General features: G+C 48.4%; 1 protein-coding gene across 1 annotated transcript in view; it reads left to right on the forward strand.

Annotated features, from left to right (window-relative positions):
• The window catches only part of CCDC180 (coiled-coil domain containing 180), a 59601-nt gene that overhangs the window by 12806 nt on the left and 31570 nt on the right, over positions 1-15225 (forward strand). Inside the window, 10 exon segments of the mRNA XM_040631634.1 lie at positions 883-962; positions 3434-3522; positions 5067-5189; positions 6314-6487; positions 7307-7422; positions 8543-8669; positions 10308-10347; positions 10477-10850; positions 10932-11021; positions 12464-12693. Coding sequence (XP_040487568.1) covers positions 883-962; positions 3434-3522; positions 5067-5189; positions 6314-6487; positions 7307-7422; positions 8543-8669; positions 10308-10347; positions 10477-10850; positions 10932-11021; positions 12464-12693 — 1443 coding nt within the window.

Below are 15225 nucleotides of genomic sequence, written 5' to 3' on the forward strand. Positions count from 1 at the left end.
TGTCTGGAGCCTGGGCTGGGACAGCTGGGGCTTCTCTGGTGGTGGTGGCAAAGCTCCCCCCAACAAGAGGGCAAGGGGAGCACACAAGCCTTTCCAACCTGCTGTCTCATTTGTTAATGTCTCATTGGCTAAAGCAAATCACGTGGCCCAGCGCAGCCCAGGGGTAGAGAAACAGACTGAGGGGAGCAGCTACTGACATTGGCTGGTTTTTCAATGTGCCACACTACCTTTAGTGACTTCAGAAGAGAATTCACCGTACTTTATTTAGACAGAACCCTATTGTTGGATATGAAGTTTATGATTTTTTGAGTGCTTATAAACACTATTGTTAAGCATCTGTCTTAATGCATAAACTTTGTATGCATTTATATTGTGACCTGGGATTCGGTTCCTAGAAGTAGGCAAGTAGGCTTCCTTTGTCAGGTGATGTGAACCATTTGTTTTTTTCCATTAGGGAAATTCAGTTTTCTTTTCTTTCTTTCTTTCTTTTTTTTTCTTTCTTTCTTTCTTTCGAGAGAGAAAGGGCGCACAGGTGTGTGAGGTAGGGGAGGGAGGGCGAGAATATTAAGCAGACTCCATGCCACCTCCGTCTCATGAACCTGAGGTCATGACCTGAGGCAAATTCTAGAGTCCTTAACCGGGGACTTAACCGACTGAGCCACCCAGGTGTCCTGTTTTATTTTCTAAGTAACAGACTTGTTAATATTAATAGACCTCTTATGAGTTATATTTTTGGTACCAGGAGATCCCCAGCAAGCCAACTGTTTCTTCCATATGTACATAGATACTCCCCTGGGGCTGTGTGCTTTAAAGATGCTGCCAGTTCTGGTAAGTGAGCGTTTTATTCAAGCATGGCTTACCTGTCATATCTTCCTTCCCCAGTGACCTTCTACCCCCTAATTACAGCAAAGCCCAGCTGACTGAATGGCATTCTTCTCTCAACTCCTTAAACAAGCACCTCGGTGAGTGAGGTTTGTGGCAAGCCGCTTGGCTTTCTTCAGAACCCTGCTCGGGTAGAAGCCAGGCATCTGTGTGAGCGTCTATCATAAACTTGGGGGTGGGGCACGTCCCCTGGAGGAGGGAGGGAGTGCAGATGGAAGCGTGAGCTCTGAGGGTTCGTATAGGATCTCCCAAACCCTGCCTGGTAGAGCTCTTTTCCTCGCTCCCACAGCTTCCTGGTCCCTGCCCAGCTGGCAACCATGCCAGCCACACACTCTGACCCCTGAACCTTGACCCCAGCAAGGAGCCAGAGGGATGGCTCTGATGAGCTCCTGTGAGGACAGCTTGGGGTCCTGGTGCTGGGCATAGGAGATGCCAGACATGTGGTCTTGTAATCAGAGTGATGTGGGTTTAACCCCCAGTTCTGTGCTGTCCCAACTGTGTGGCTTGGGGGAAGTCACGGCCTCTCTTGGCCTCAAACTGCTCCTCTATAAAATAGGGATCTCAAGAGGAACAATAACGGTACCTTGCTTGTGGGGCTGTTGTGAGAAATTACATCCTACAGTCCAGTCATATGTAGTTCAATGCCTGGCTTACATGGAAAGTGCTCAATAATAAATGGTAATGTTTAAAAATGCTCTATCACGAGGGTCCTCAAACTCCCACCCATGGGCTCCTGCTTGTTTGCATGTAAGCTTCCCTGGGACGCAGCTGTGCTCACAGCTTTGCTCACAGACTGTGTCTGGCTGCCTCTGCTCTACGGCAGCAGAAACGAGTAGTCGGGGGGCCTGGGGGGCTCAGTCAGTTAAGCGTCTGCCTTCAGCTCGGGTCATGATCCCAGGGTCCTGGGATCAAGCCCTGTATCGGGCTCCCTGCCCAGTGGGGAGCCTGCTTCTCCCTCTGCTGCTCCCCCTGCTTATGGCCTCTCTGTCAAATAAATAAATAAAATCTTTAAAAAACAAAACAAAAAGAGTAGTTCCAACAGACTTTATGGCTGGCAAAACTGGCAATATCTACTATCTAGCCCTTTATAGGAAATGTTTGCCAAGCCCTACTCTAGAAGATATAGGATATTTCCATTTCCTTTGAAACTTACTGGTAAGGTCAGTGGTGTCTTGTCCCCCTGTTGTAGAGAAGGACTCAGAGGCATAGAGAGGTGAGGTGTCCTGCCCATGGTCACACAGCTAATGAAGTCACAACAGCACTTGACCTGGGTACTTTGGTTAAGAATACCCACCATTGCTCTCAGGGCTCTCAGGTTTAGAACTGCAGAGGTATTAGAATTATAATACCAGGGGCAAGAGCCCCAAGACCCTAAATAGTAGCAATGACTGCCATTTACCAGGTACCCCCTAGGGATGGGTGTAGGGCTGGGCCCTGGTACCCAGCAGGGTGCATTGCTCCTTGGGTGTTTCCTGGCCACAGCAGAAGTCAGACCATGCAGGATGTTACAGCAGAGAGTAGACAGGTGACCAGCATGTTTCTGGGGACACAGCTTGGTTAAGGGTCATACGATACCTTGCCAAGGAAGTGTTCATCCAGTCAAGAACTGCAAGGCAAGAGTTGGCCAAACCCAGGGCTGAGGGGAGCTTTTCTGGCAGGAGGAATAGCATGTGAGAAGACTCAGGGGGCAAGACAGAGCTGGGTCCTTTGGGGAAAGGAGGACATGACCGGGGAGGCTGGAAGATGCCAAGGGGCCAGACTGTGCTGGCCACGCAGCCATGTGGGGGAGGCTGGGCTTTCTCTGGTGGGAGCGGGAACCCAGGGCAAAGTTCGGAGCTGGGAGTGATGAGGTCAGAGTGGAAGAGATCAGAGGGGTACAGGAGTGGAAGCACAGATCTCAGTGACTTCACGGGATGGGTGGGGATGTGCTAGCCTAGGAAGCCACCCTGGGACCCGAGAAACCAGCTTCAGAGCTTCTCCTCATCAGTTCCACTGCATATCTGCCCCCCCACCCCCTCCGTGTCCTCCATCTACCCAGCTTCCATCCAACCTGTCCTCCTCCACAGCCCTCCTCCAAAAACGACCACCGCAGAATCTTTGTGCTTTCAGTTTCTAGAACTGCCAGGTACATTAAACTTCAGCTACTTGTCTTAGTCACCAAGAGTCACACTGAGTTTATTAGAAAGTGGTAAACAGTAGACGGGGAGGAGAGAAAATCAATCAGCTTCTGAGCTTTCTCCTAGCCCATTCACTTTTAAAGGAATTAAACTCTAGTTAATTTGCAACCTTGTTATTGGTTTATGATTTGGTATAACCATCTGAAAAGAATTTCATTAGCCTTGAAACAGAGTCAAGAATCAGGGTTAGAATAGATTCGGAACAGAGAAGGGAAACATCCTTATCTTGGGGTGTTGGGGACTTTGTGAGGAAGGAGATCCCAGCCCTTGCTCAGAATCGGGACCACGGATCTCACCTCAGTTATCTTCACGAAAGGGAGAAGCTGCCTTCCTTCTGGAAGAGCAGCTGACATGTTTTCTTTCTGCCCACGGAGATACCTACCACATGGACTTCATGATGCGGATCCGCCTGCAGTATGAGAAGACATGGCAGGAGTGCCTGGCTCACGTGCAGAAGTGCAAGGTGGGTGCCCTGCCCCGCCCCCAGCCTGGATCCCCCGCTTTCCTTCCTCACATGCCCCAGACCTTCCCTGGCCTCTGGGCATCCCTCCACCGGGACCCCTCCTCCCCAGTGCTTCCCACCTATCACTCAAGGTGAAGCCCAGCCTGACCTCCTCCAGGAAGACTTCCCTGATACACTCTCTGATAACGTCAGCCTTCAGCCTTGACCGTCTGTACCACTTACAGCACTTGGCATTATTGATTCAGGGCGGGTCAGATGGCGGGGTGGGGGGGTATTTCCAAGGCTTCACTTTTGTAAGTTAGTGTGGTCACTGCTGTCACACCCAGCCCTTCTTTCCACCCCACCTGCCCCTGTCAGAGGGTGAAACCGTGAGTTCCCTCACAAAGCGCTTCAATGACAATGCCTGCTTTTCTGGGGTGCAAGGAGATAGTTTGTCAGAATGCCCCCTCCCTGCCTCCTGGCTCCAGTAAGTTCCTACTCCACCCCTCCTGAGTCTGTAGAGCCTTCGTTCTGCCACCGAGACTCTGAGATGGGCACAGTGCTTCATGGTACCATGCGGGGTGCGGTGCTGCGTCCCGGGGGCTGCACCACCTGCTCGCACAGGCTCACCTTGAATTCCATGAGGTCCTGCAGGGCGGGTGTCACCAGCCCCCTCTGGAGAGGAGAAGACCAAATTTGTAAAAGGCCCAGAGGCTGCCCGTTTGCTCTGTAGCCTGAGGGCCAGCCACGGGCCCCTCAGTAAGCTTTTTCAGGGTGTCAAGTCCCAGAAGTAAAGCCTGGAGGGAGAGAAGGGAGGGAAAGCTTTGCCCGAGGAGAGCCTTCCCAGCACCATGCACCTGACAGTTTCCTCCCCTCGTCCTGCTGCTGCCTGGGACCTCCCTGAGAGCCCAGGGGCCCTCGATCCTTGGTGCTGACCCCCGTGCCTGGGGGCACAACAGGGGATAAGTGGAAGTCCGCAACCCCACCCCCCCAGAGCGTCTTAGGCCTGACAGAGGAAGGGTGCTTGGTGTCCCTAGTCAGCAGCATTGGAAGCATGCAACTATAGACAATTCTTTGGGGGAGGTTGGTTTATATTAGATTTGGTGCATAAACCAAGGCTTTATTAATATGAAGAAGCCTGCTTTCGAGTTGGCATCATAGGAATTCAGCCATAGGAGATAGGAGCCCCGTCTGACTTGCAGCCACACTGAGGCCGTAGCATGGCTGATGATGTCTCCAGGGTCAGCAGGACAGTTCTGACTTCAGATCCCAGCACCCCCACTTGCCGGATGTGTGGCCTACAGCAAGTTCCCCCACTCCTCTGAGCCTTGGTTTCCTCACCTGTCAAACGGGGCTAAGGAGAACACCTTCAGGGGATTCTGTGAGACAACGGGGATAGCACAGGGCGCCTAGACTTGGTGGGCAGACTGTAAAGATGGACCATCTCAGCTGCTGTGAGGTTTCCCCTGAGGCTGGGTGAGAGGCAGACCTCAGTGGGGCAGGGCCAAGCCCTGCGGTGAAGCCTGTGCCAGTCCTAAGCCAGGCTCTGCCCTGTTCCCCTCCAGAAGCAGCTGCTGGACTGGAAGGCCTTTACTGAGGAGGAGGCAGAGAGCCTGGTGAGCCCCTACTTCTTCCAGATGGTGGGAGTGCTGCAGAGCAAGGTGGAGGACGAGCTGGAGCTCTTGGATGTGCGTAGCTGGGGACCCGCTCAGCTGGGGAGCGGGGGGAGGGGGGAGAAGACCAGAGTCTGAGGGCCCCCAGCTTTCTCATCACCAGTGAGTCCATTTCCCTGGTCCTGGCCGCCCCTCTGGGGCAGTCCCTCTGGGCCAATGCTCCAGGCGCACCCGCGACCCCCCAGCTGCCCGCTGACAGCCACGCTGTCCGGGCTGGGGTAGTGATGCTCCTCGGAGCCCTCTCTGAGTCTGCGTGCCCAAGGGTCACGGGGAGTCACAAGCCCCTGCCCCAAGACTCTTAGAATCTGGAGCTGGCTGGGGAAACATTTTCTGCTAAAGGCCAAATAGTAAATATTTCAGTTCTCCGTGGGCCGTCAGGTCTCTGTAGCAAATCCTCACTCTGCTGTTGTCACACAAAAGCCGCTGTGGGCAACACCAGGACAAATGGGCGTGGCTGTGCTTCAAGACAATTTTATTTGTGAACACTGAAATTTGAATTTCATATAATTTCCACATCATTCAATATCTTCATCTGATTTTTTTTCAGCTGTTAAAACATGTAAAATCTATGCTTAGCTCTCAGGGCCACACAAAAAAGGCAGAGGGCCAAATTTAGTTCCTAGACCGAGTTTGCGGACTCCAATGAGAGCATGAAATACATCCATAAAATGGGAAGAGGTGAGGATTCACAGCAGAGTGTGGTGTTCGGCTCAGATGCTAAGAATCTGGGAACTCCAAAGAAGGAGAGCTGCCGAGGCGGAGATGGGTGTGGCCCACCCGGGTGCCCAGGCTGCTGTCTGCGGGGGCTCCTGCTTTCTTCGAGGCCCCAAACTTCCCCTTCTTCCCACGAGTGACTTCAGCGGATATGGGACAGGTCTAGAGATGGGAATTCTGGGTCAGCCAGACTGAGAGCATGGCTTTGGGTAGACCAGAAACTGTCCCAGAGGAGGAAGGGCCATGAGCCAACGTGTGACCCAGGAAGATGACCCTGAGGGATGGTACCCAGGCAGCGGACAGCCGGTCCTGGGAGAGGTGGGGCCTCCACTGGCTGCCGAGGGAGCCCTGTGGGGGGGAGGGGCTCCTCCATGCCCCGGGCCAGTTGGCCTCCAAGGCCCCTCCTCTGGGTTCTGCCGCTGCAGAAATCCTTCGAGAGCCTGGCAAAGCAGACAGAATGGCAGAGCTCGGATCTCTTCAGCTACTTCCAAGAGGCCGTGCAGCTGTGGGAGGCACATCAGAGCATGCTGTCGGCGCAGGACCTGGAGCTGGAGAAGCGGATGGAGCAGCAGTGGCAGAAGCACAGCCTGGAGGAGCAGGTGCAGCTCCTAGAGCCCGGGGGCCCTGCAGGGACGGAAGAGAGGTCCGCAGCCGATGGCTCTGCCTGGTGGCCTGTAACCTCAGCCGGCATTCAGATAAAAACAGAAAAACCCTCCCACCATTTTTATCACATAGTAAATAAAAATTAACCCCAAACTTATCTTAGACTCAAATGTAAAACTTCAAGCTATAAAACTTACACAGATGGAGAAATCGAGCCTCACCTTTGTCGTGGGCCTGGATGGGAGTGGAGGAAATCTGCCTGTCAGGTCTGGGCTAGTGATGGGTCCCTGGATCCAGATGCATGTGTAAGAGAGTGTGCAAGACAGACAGACTGGGGTGGCGGTGCGGAGCACCTACCTATGGCAGGCACCCTGTGCCCCCAGGAGAGGAGCTGGGCCCCCGCCCCACCTGCCTTCACACAGTCTAGGGAGTGGAGGGGCACACCCAGCATCTGATTTTAAATACAATTGGTCTCAAGGAGAGCAAGGGCCAGGTGCCATGGGAAGGTGTAGTGGGGGCCTGGCCAGGCAGGGTGGGTGTAAGAGACATGTCCCTGAAGGGGTCCCATCTGAGCTGGGTCTTCAGGGATGTAAAGTAGACAGAGAAGAACGTTATCACAGAAGAGCCCATGGCACTGAGGTAAGTGTGATGGCACGTTTGGTGCCCCTTTTTGTAGGAAAAAGTCCTGCGTTTGCCCTGAGGTACCTGCCCCTCGGTTCTGGTGGTGGGATCTCTGCATGTCACTCACGGGCACTCTGCAAGTTTTGAGTTTTGGTAACACATCTGCTTCCTCCTATTTTGGGGGTGGCTGCCAGGCCCAGGAGGCCCGCCTTGATAAGCTCTTGGACCAACTGAGGCAGCAAAACCATGAGGAAACACTGAAGATTCACCTGGAAAAGGCCAAAGATTTCCTGAAGAATATGAAATACAGGTAGGCAGACCACATCCCAAAAGACAGAAGAGAATGGCCTAAAATTCATATTCAGGATCAGAGGCTGCCTGCTTAGGAGCCCAGGGTGTCAATGTTGCCTCTAGCTTTGGAGAATGTCCTAGTGGTCTTTTGCGGCTCTGCTCTCAGCCAACACAAGCTTCCAGCAAGAACTTTGATCTGAAAAGTTTATGGAGGGAGATTTCACGGCCATGTAGTTTAAAGGTCAAGAGCATGGGCCCTCCCACTACCTTTTCAAATTTTAAAACATAGGTGCTCTTTGTTAAAGAAAAAAAAGTTAACCAATACAAACATGTAGAAACTTCCCTCTCATTCCTGCCCACCTCTTCCTTTTCGTGGGCATGTACCTTTATTTATGTGGATATAAACACATACACAGTGTTTTTTCAATGAAGGTTGGATCACGCAATGCAGGTAGGTCCCTAACTGCAGATAGATGTCCATTTTCTAATGACCATGCAGAATTCATTAATACGGATGCTTCATAATGGTCTAACCATCACCCAGTTGATTAGCTTTATAAGATTGGTTCCAATTTCTCAATATTAAAAGCGGTTCTCTGTGAACTGTCTCATATCTTTGTGCCCTTGTACAACTAGTTCTATAGGGACCATTCGTAGAAATGAAATTGCACTGCCAAATGATTTCAAGTACTTAGTTTCAGTACTTAGTTTCAGAAGTGTATCTTGAGGCAAATAGGTCATTCACACCACACCCCCCAAGCCTTGTCTCCTTGCCTGGGAAACAGATGAAGCCTGATCCCTGGGGCACTGGAGGGTTTGATGGGATGATGTAGGTAAAGTTCCAGGACAGGGTTAGGACTGTGGACAGGAAATCAGAACCCATGTTACAACAAACAGAGAACTCTCCCGTGTGTGTTTTCTAAATGTTCTACAAAGAGTGTGTATTCCTTGTAGGATCAGAAAAATAGCAAAACAAACCCAGGATTGCCAGAGGGAAAGGAGACGCAGTGGGGCTCCGTGCAGAGTGAACTGCGGCTCCCAACCCATCTCGGTGTGGCCTGCGGCATGGCTCTTGGTTGGGGTCTCCCACGCTCAGTGGAGCCCCCCTTAGACAGTGGTCTCCCCTACCCCGCTCCCAGGTATGAGTGTTTCCACAAGCTCCTGATGAAGGAAGTGATGGAGTACCCCGCAATCATACTGCAAGAACTGAACTCCTACAGCTCCACGCTCAGCCGCCACTTCTACATTCGCGAGATCTTCGAACAGGTAGGAAAGTGGTGCAAACGCCCGGCCACTCACGGAGAAGCGGAAGGAGAGCATATCTTCTAGCTCTGATCTGCCTTCGCACGCCTCCTTCACTAACCCCTGCCGAGTTAGACTGTCAGGACAGCAAGGAATAAGAAGCAGAAGGCATCTCTAAAAGAGACCACCTCTTTCTTAGATTAAAAGAGGTTGAAGGCTCCGAAATCAGGCCTCAGGCTTGTATGGAATTATGATGAAAAGATGATTTTCTAGGACTTGGAGTTCCATTCGTCCTCCCCACCACTACCACATAACCCTCCTAAAATACCGCTCAGACCTGCCCTCTCTCCGGCTCAGAAGTCCCCCCCTGCCCCCAACTCGGCAGCCCCTGCCAAATCCAACTCACCATCCTGGACGACCTCAGAGGCTCCCCCGTCTGGTTCCCACCTTGCCCCTCCCTGCTTCAGCAAGCTCCCCACTCTTCCTGCATAGGCCCCCTGCCCCCCTGCCCCCCCACCCCGGCCTTCCTCATCCTGCTCCTCTGCTGGCAGCCTTCTGTCTCCACACATCCCAGAGCCAGCCAGCCTTCCACTACCAGGGACAAGTGTCCCAGACACTCCACGCCCGCCCCTCTCCTCTCTCTGGGTGTGCCTGTATGCTGGCTGCTGGCAAATACAGGAGAGCAGAACATGGAGAGTAGGTGTTTCCTGAAGGGCAGGTTATGTCTCACTAATTTTGATTCGGCTTCGCTTGCCCTTCGCACAGTGTCTTGCACAAGATTCAGACACAGTGAATGCTCCCTGGGTAAATGCATGACTACATGGAATGTCCCGGTCTGACCCTCCTAGATTTGTCTCTTTCCCGCACAGCCAGCCAGAGCCCTGCGTGGCCAGAGCTGACACTACTTGCGGTTATCACTGAGCCTAGCTGAGGCTTTCTCATATATTCAGGGTCCCCAGCTCCCCAGAAAATCCCTCCACTCAGCAGAGATCTCTGTTCCAGTTGCTAGTAAATGCTGCCTCAGGTAATCTTCACTTTGAGATCGGTCCGGTTGCCTGGGTTCAAGTTAAGATGCTATTATCATCTCTACGGTGCAAGGGAGGAGATTGAGTCCCATAGAGCTTAAGGGGCTCGGCCAAGGTCACTCAGCTTGAAAGGAGCTGGGATTCAAATCCAGACTTGCAAACTCTACAGCCCACCTGTTATCCATGGCACGGTATATTCATGACTTCATCTAGAGCCTGTGAATCAGAATTTGTAGGGTTAACGAAGGGGCTCCCGGGTCACATAAATCATGTTCATTCTGTATGTTCACATCCAGCACTGGGAGCAGCAGATTCCTACCCCTGTGTCTGCATCCCTCAGTTTACACTTTCTTGCTCTTTGCCCCAGATCACTACAAAAATGCCAGAATGAGAGTTTATTTACTCATGCCTATTGTGTGATAGAAAGATTAGCTGGCCTGTTTGGGATTAAGGAAGACTGATTCCCTGGTTGGGGAACACTCTGATTACCCCAGGGAAATAAGTAGTCAAGGCCCACATCAGATGTTGAAGGGGAAGGGTGGGTCCTTCTACTTAAATGAAAAGAGTTGCCCTTAGGAGTGGCCCTCTGGAGAAATTCAGTGCCGCTTACTTGGTGCCCTGTGGTTTTTCTTTGTAGACCTTGGATGGGGAAGTCATTTTCAAATTCAGGGAACCAGGTAATGCTATTATAATTCGAGTCTGATACTCTCTGACTTCACTCTTGTACATTTGTGGGCTGGGCGGGCCCAATCCAGGCTACTTTGGTAACCAGTGTTTCCTTGTGCTTTGGGATTGGTCATCAACAGAAGCACACGAAAAGCACTTCCAGGACAGTATGAGAAAATGGAGAAGCAAACAGAGGGCTAATGTGGAAATGAGCAAAAGTGAGGAAGGTGAAAGTAGCAGGACAAGTCCCTCCAGGCCAATAGAAGAGATGGAAGAAGATGATCAAGAAACTGAGTCCTCCTTAACCAAAGAGATGGCAGTGAGCCAGCAGGAGCAGTCTGCACTGAGTGACAAGATGGATGAGTCCAGTGAGGAGTCTGTTCAGGAATCCGAAAAAATGCAAGTTGAAAGACACAGCTCCATAAAACCATCCCTGAACCAGGAAAACGTGATGGTTCAAGGTGAGGAGACAGAGGAGGAGAAAAAGGAGGAGGAAGAGAAAGAGAATGAAAAGGTGGAGGAGAGGGAGAAGAAGGAGAAGAGGAAGAAGAAGAAGGAGAAGGAGGAGGAGAAAGAGGAGGAGGAGGTGAAGGAGGAAGAGGAGGAGGAAGAGGAGCATGAAGAGGAAGAGAAGCAGGGGGAGGAGGAGGAAGAGGAAGAGCATGAGAGTTTATTTATGGATGAGGTAAGTCAACAATGGATCCATTCTTGGGTATGGGGCAAGCATGCTAGGCTCGCTCTGCGTATCCCTAATACAAGCTGGGATCCCCAATGGTGCAGTCTCCATTGGGATTTACAAATGTATGCACATCTTTTATTTTGTCCACAAGAATCCAATTCTTATCTCACAACAATGCTTTTTAAAATTCACTTTCTTTTCCTAACATCTTTCCTAACAACCTACTCTGAAGTCACCCCTTAACTGTCTGGTTTTCCTTGACCTTCCCTGGTCATCTCTTTCCCAGCTCTTCTTTCCTGTGTAGACCATCCTAGCCTCTCCATTCCCTCTCCCTTCCCATTCTCTTATGTAGCAGAAAAGATCCATATCCAAGTTGGCAGACAGAGCTCTCCTTGGAGTGCAGGGAAGTTACTCTCATGTTAATAAATCTTGTCCTCAAGGGGCACCTGGGTGGCTCAGTCCTTAAGCGTCTGCCTTTGGCTCAGGGCGTGATCCCGGTGTTATGGGATCGAGCCCCATGTCAGGCTGCTACGCTGGGAGCCTGATTCTTCCTCTCCCACTCCCCCTGCTTGTGTTCCCTCTCTCGCTGGCTGTCTCTCTGTCAAATAAACAAATAAAATCTTTAAAAAAAATAAATCTTGTCCTCAAAACATGTTCCAACTCATAGAACAGTAACTTGAATTCCATAATCATGACATTGCAAGACTCTCTTCCTATATTGCTGTAGAAGAATTAGCATTGGAGACTTGTTTTTGAGCAGGGATCCCAAATTCAGATGCCCACAGGCAGGCAATAGAAAAGAGGTCTGGAGACCAAGTGTAAAATAATGACAAGTGGTAAGGATGATTGTCTTAGTCTGTTGGGGCTGCTATAACAGAATACCATAGAGTAGGCAGCTTATAAACAACAGAAATTTATTGCTCACAGTTCTGGAGGCTGGGAAGCCCAAGATCAAGGTGCCAGCAGATTTGGTGTGTGGTGAGGTCCCACTTCCTGGTTCGGAGACAGTCATCTTCTCTCACTGTGTCTTCATATGGTGGAAAGAACCAACTCTTTTATAAGGGCACTAATCCCATTCATGAGGGCTCTGCCCTCCTGACCTAATCACCTCCTAAAAGCCCACCTCCAAATACCAACACATTGGGGATATGAATTTCGGAGAGCACCCAACATTCAGTCTAAGGCAACTGTGCAGTCATTACTCAGCTCCAGCCAATAATGCCATGTAGGGATGGAGACTCAGAATTGCCAGAGTTTCTGATTTTTAAGAGAAATACAAAATCCAAATTCTTTGTAGAATTTCCCGATTTCGAAAGCACTGTACTGGACAAAAATAATTACAGGCAAGATTCAGCCCACAGGTTTACAACCTTGATATCAAGGATCTTGTAGTTGGATCCCCAGGTCTGTCTGATGACGTCAAGTCTAAAGTCTTCTCTTCTGCATAGGCTGAAGCCCAGGAAGAGAGTCTGGGGAAGATCTCCTATGAGGACATGGAGTCCTTCACAACCTCCAGTGGACACACTTATTTTGTCTTCCTAACCCTGGAACAACAAGAAGAGAGTTGCAAGGAGCCCCATTCCAACCTTTCCACCATTCTCATCAATGACATTTCCAGTGCCAACTTGCTAGAACAAGTGATCATTCCGTCCAGACTGGTTTTACAAATTAAGAGACAGTGAGTAGAAATCCCTTTTATTCTTGTTCTCCTGTCCTAAGTTTTATTAACAAGGTGAGGTATTATAACAAAAGATTGGACTAGTTTCAATTGGAAAAAGAAAACGTGTAGGTAACTGAGGGTTGAGATGAGAAACAATTTAAAGGAATAGTAAATTTCCAGGAATTATTTGCAGTCACAGATAATCTTCTGTGAGAGTGGCTCCCTCCACCTGTCCCAGGTTGCCTTGCTGGCCTGGGCCTTGTACATAAGAAATAGTGTTTTCCCTGCAAGATGTTAGAACCCCTGGCACATGTGGAATCTTGTGGTTTCCCTTCCTTCTTTCCCTCTTTCCTTTTTTTTTTTTTTAATAATTATGTAGCTATAGACCCTAGGTGTGAGTATATATCCATATGGTATTTGGCTCTGATTATATGACACATTAATTGCAGAAAATTGAAAAAAGTACAATGAAGAATATAAAAATGACCCATAATTCTACCACTGAGAATTTACCTCCCCTAACTCCCAAGTTTCTGGGCCTCTGTTTTTGAATTTGGACCCAATGTGGAAATTTGCAATTGCCTTTAGAATAGCATTTTCATTGCACTCCTGACTTTACAATGTTATAGCTAGGACTAATCAGCTAGAGATCACCTGATTTAGTCTACCTCCTATGTGTAGACATGGGTAGGGACTAAAAGGAGTTAAGTCAGGCTTTTGGACACTCTCTTTCACCTCATCATCATCTCACCTTGAAAATTTGACTTGAAACTCATCCTTTCTCCTTTCTCTGTCATAGGCATAGTCTGTCTTCTCCTTAAAGAAGGAAAACAAGGACCACCACAAGAGCTAATATTGATTGGGAGGATTTATTACTCTCAATAACTATGAAGGGGGTACTATAATTAGCCTATGTTACAGACAAAGAAACTGAAGCTCAGAGAGTTAGTAATTTGGAAAAGATCTCTGAGATAGGAAGTGGTTGGATCTAGGATATGAATCTAGACCATATGATTCCAGAGTCTTGAGACAAGCACTATGCCATCTGGCCTTAGGGTTAACCAGAAAAATAATTCAGTGTTAAACTAATTGGATTTGCATGTTGAAGGATACAATACTGAAAAGTATGGAAATCATGAAATGTATAGCTGAATGAATTATCCAAAGGGAATGCACCTGGTAACCACTACTTCCCCCAAAATAGAACATGACCAACTCTCTGGGAGTCCCTTCATGTATTCATCTCATGTATTCTAACTTCTTTTGCTTGGTTTTGAACTTTATTTAAATGGAATCATAGAAAACGTATTCTTTTATGTTGGAATTCTTTCATTATGTTTGCGAGATTCATACGTATTTTTGAATGTGGTTTCAGCTCATTTTTATTTCTGTCTAGTATTCCATTATAAAAATACAGAACCCACTTTCTTTATCCATTCTACTACTGATGCACGTTTGGGCTGTTTTTCATTGGGGAATGGAACAATTCCTCTCTGAACATTCTTGTACAAGTCTTTTGGCAAACGGAGATATGTCTCCATTTCTGCTAGATATATAACTGAGAGTGGAATTGTTGGGACATAGGGTTATATGTGCATCCCTCTTGAGAAGATACAACCAAAAGATACTACCAAAGAGTTTCCAAAAGTGACTTTAACAGTTTACAACAATGTGTGGGCGTTCCAGTTGCTCTGCATCCTCAACAACACTCGGTATTGTCAACAGTTTTTGTTTTAGCCATTCTGGTGTATATGTAGTGGTGTTTCATTGTGGTTTTAATTTGCATTTTCCTGATCATTAATGTTTTGTACCTTTTCACATACTTGTTGACCATTTGGTTATCTTTTCTGAAATGCCTAGTCAAATCTTTTGCCCATTTTTTCCTGGTTGGATTGTCAATCTTTTTTCTTATTAATTTATGTAATTTACCTATTCTAGATATGAGGTTGTTGTTATGATACGAGGTAAACATGTGGCAAATGTTTATCCCTCTCTGTGCTTGCCTTTTTTTTTTACTCTCCTAAAGCCATCTTTTGATGAAAAGAAATTCTTATTTGTAATAAGGCCCTATTCATCAACTTTTTTTTATTAGGTTAGTGTACTTTCTGTCTTATCTAAGAAATTTTTGCTTGCCCCAAGGTCATGAAAGTATCCTATGGTATTTACTACAAATGTTATTGTTTTAAATTTCCACATATAGATGTAAAATTCACCTGGAATTAATTTTGTTTATGTGCAAGGTAAGACTCAGATTAATTTCTTTCTATATGGATAACCACTTGACCCCAGGAGACTCTCCTCTCCCCACTGTTCTGCTGCACTTCCTTTCTGTTTCTCTGTGTATTTATCCTTGCATCACTGCCTCACCCTGACTGATTACTGTAGCTTTATACTAAGTCTTAATATCTGGTAGTGTGAGTTCTCCAACTTTGGCCTTCTCCTCAACTATCCTTGGCCATTTGCATTTCTACATAAACCTGAGATCCGCTTATCAGTTTCTGGAAGAAGACATCTGCTTAGCTTTTTATTTTTATTTTTTTAAAAAGATTT

This window comes from Ursus maritimus, unplaced genomic scaffold (genome assembly GCF_017311325.1).
Source record: "Ursus maritimus isolate PB19 unplaced genomic scaffold, ASM1731132v1 scaffold_17, whole genome shotgun sequence".
Classification (NCBI taxonomy): Eukaryota; Metazoa; Chordata; class Mammalia; order Carnivora; family Ursidae; genus Ursus; species Ursus maritimus.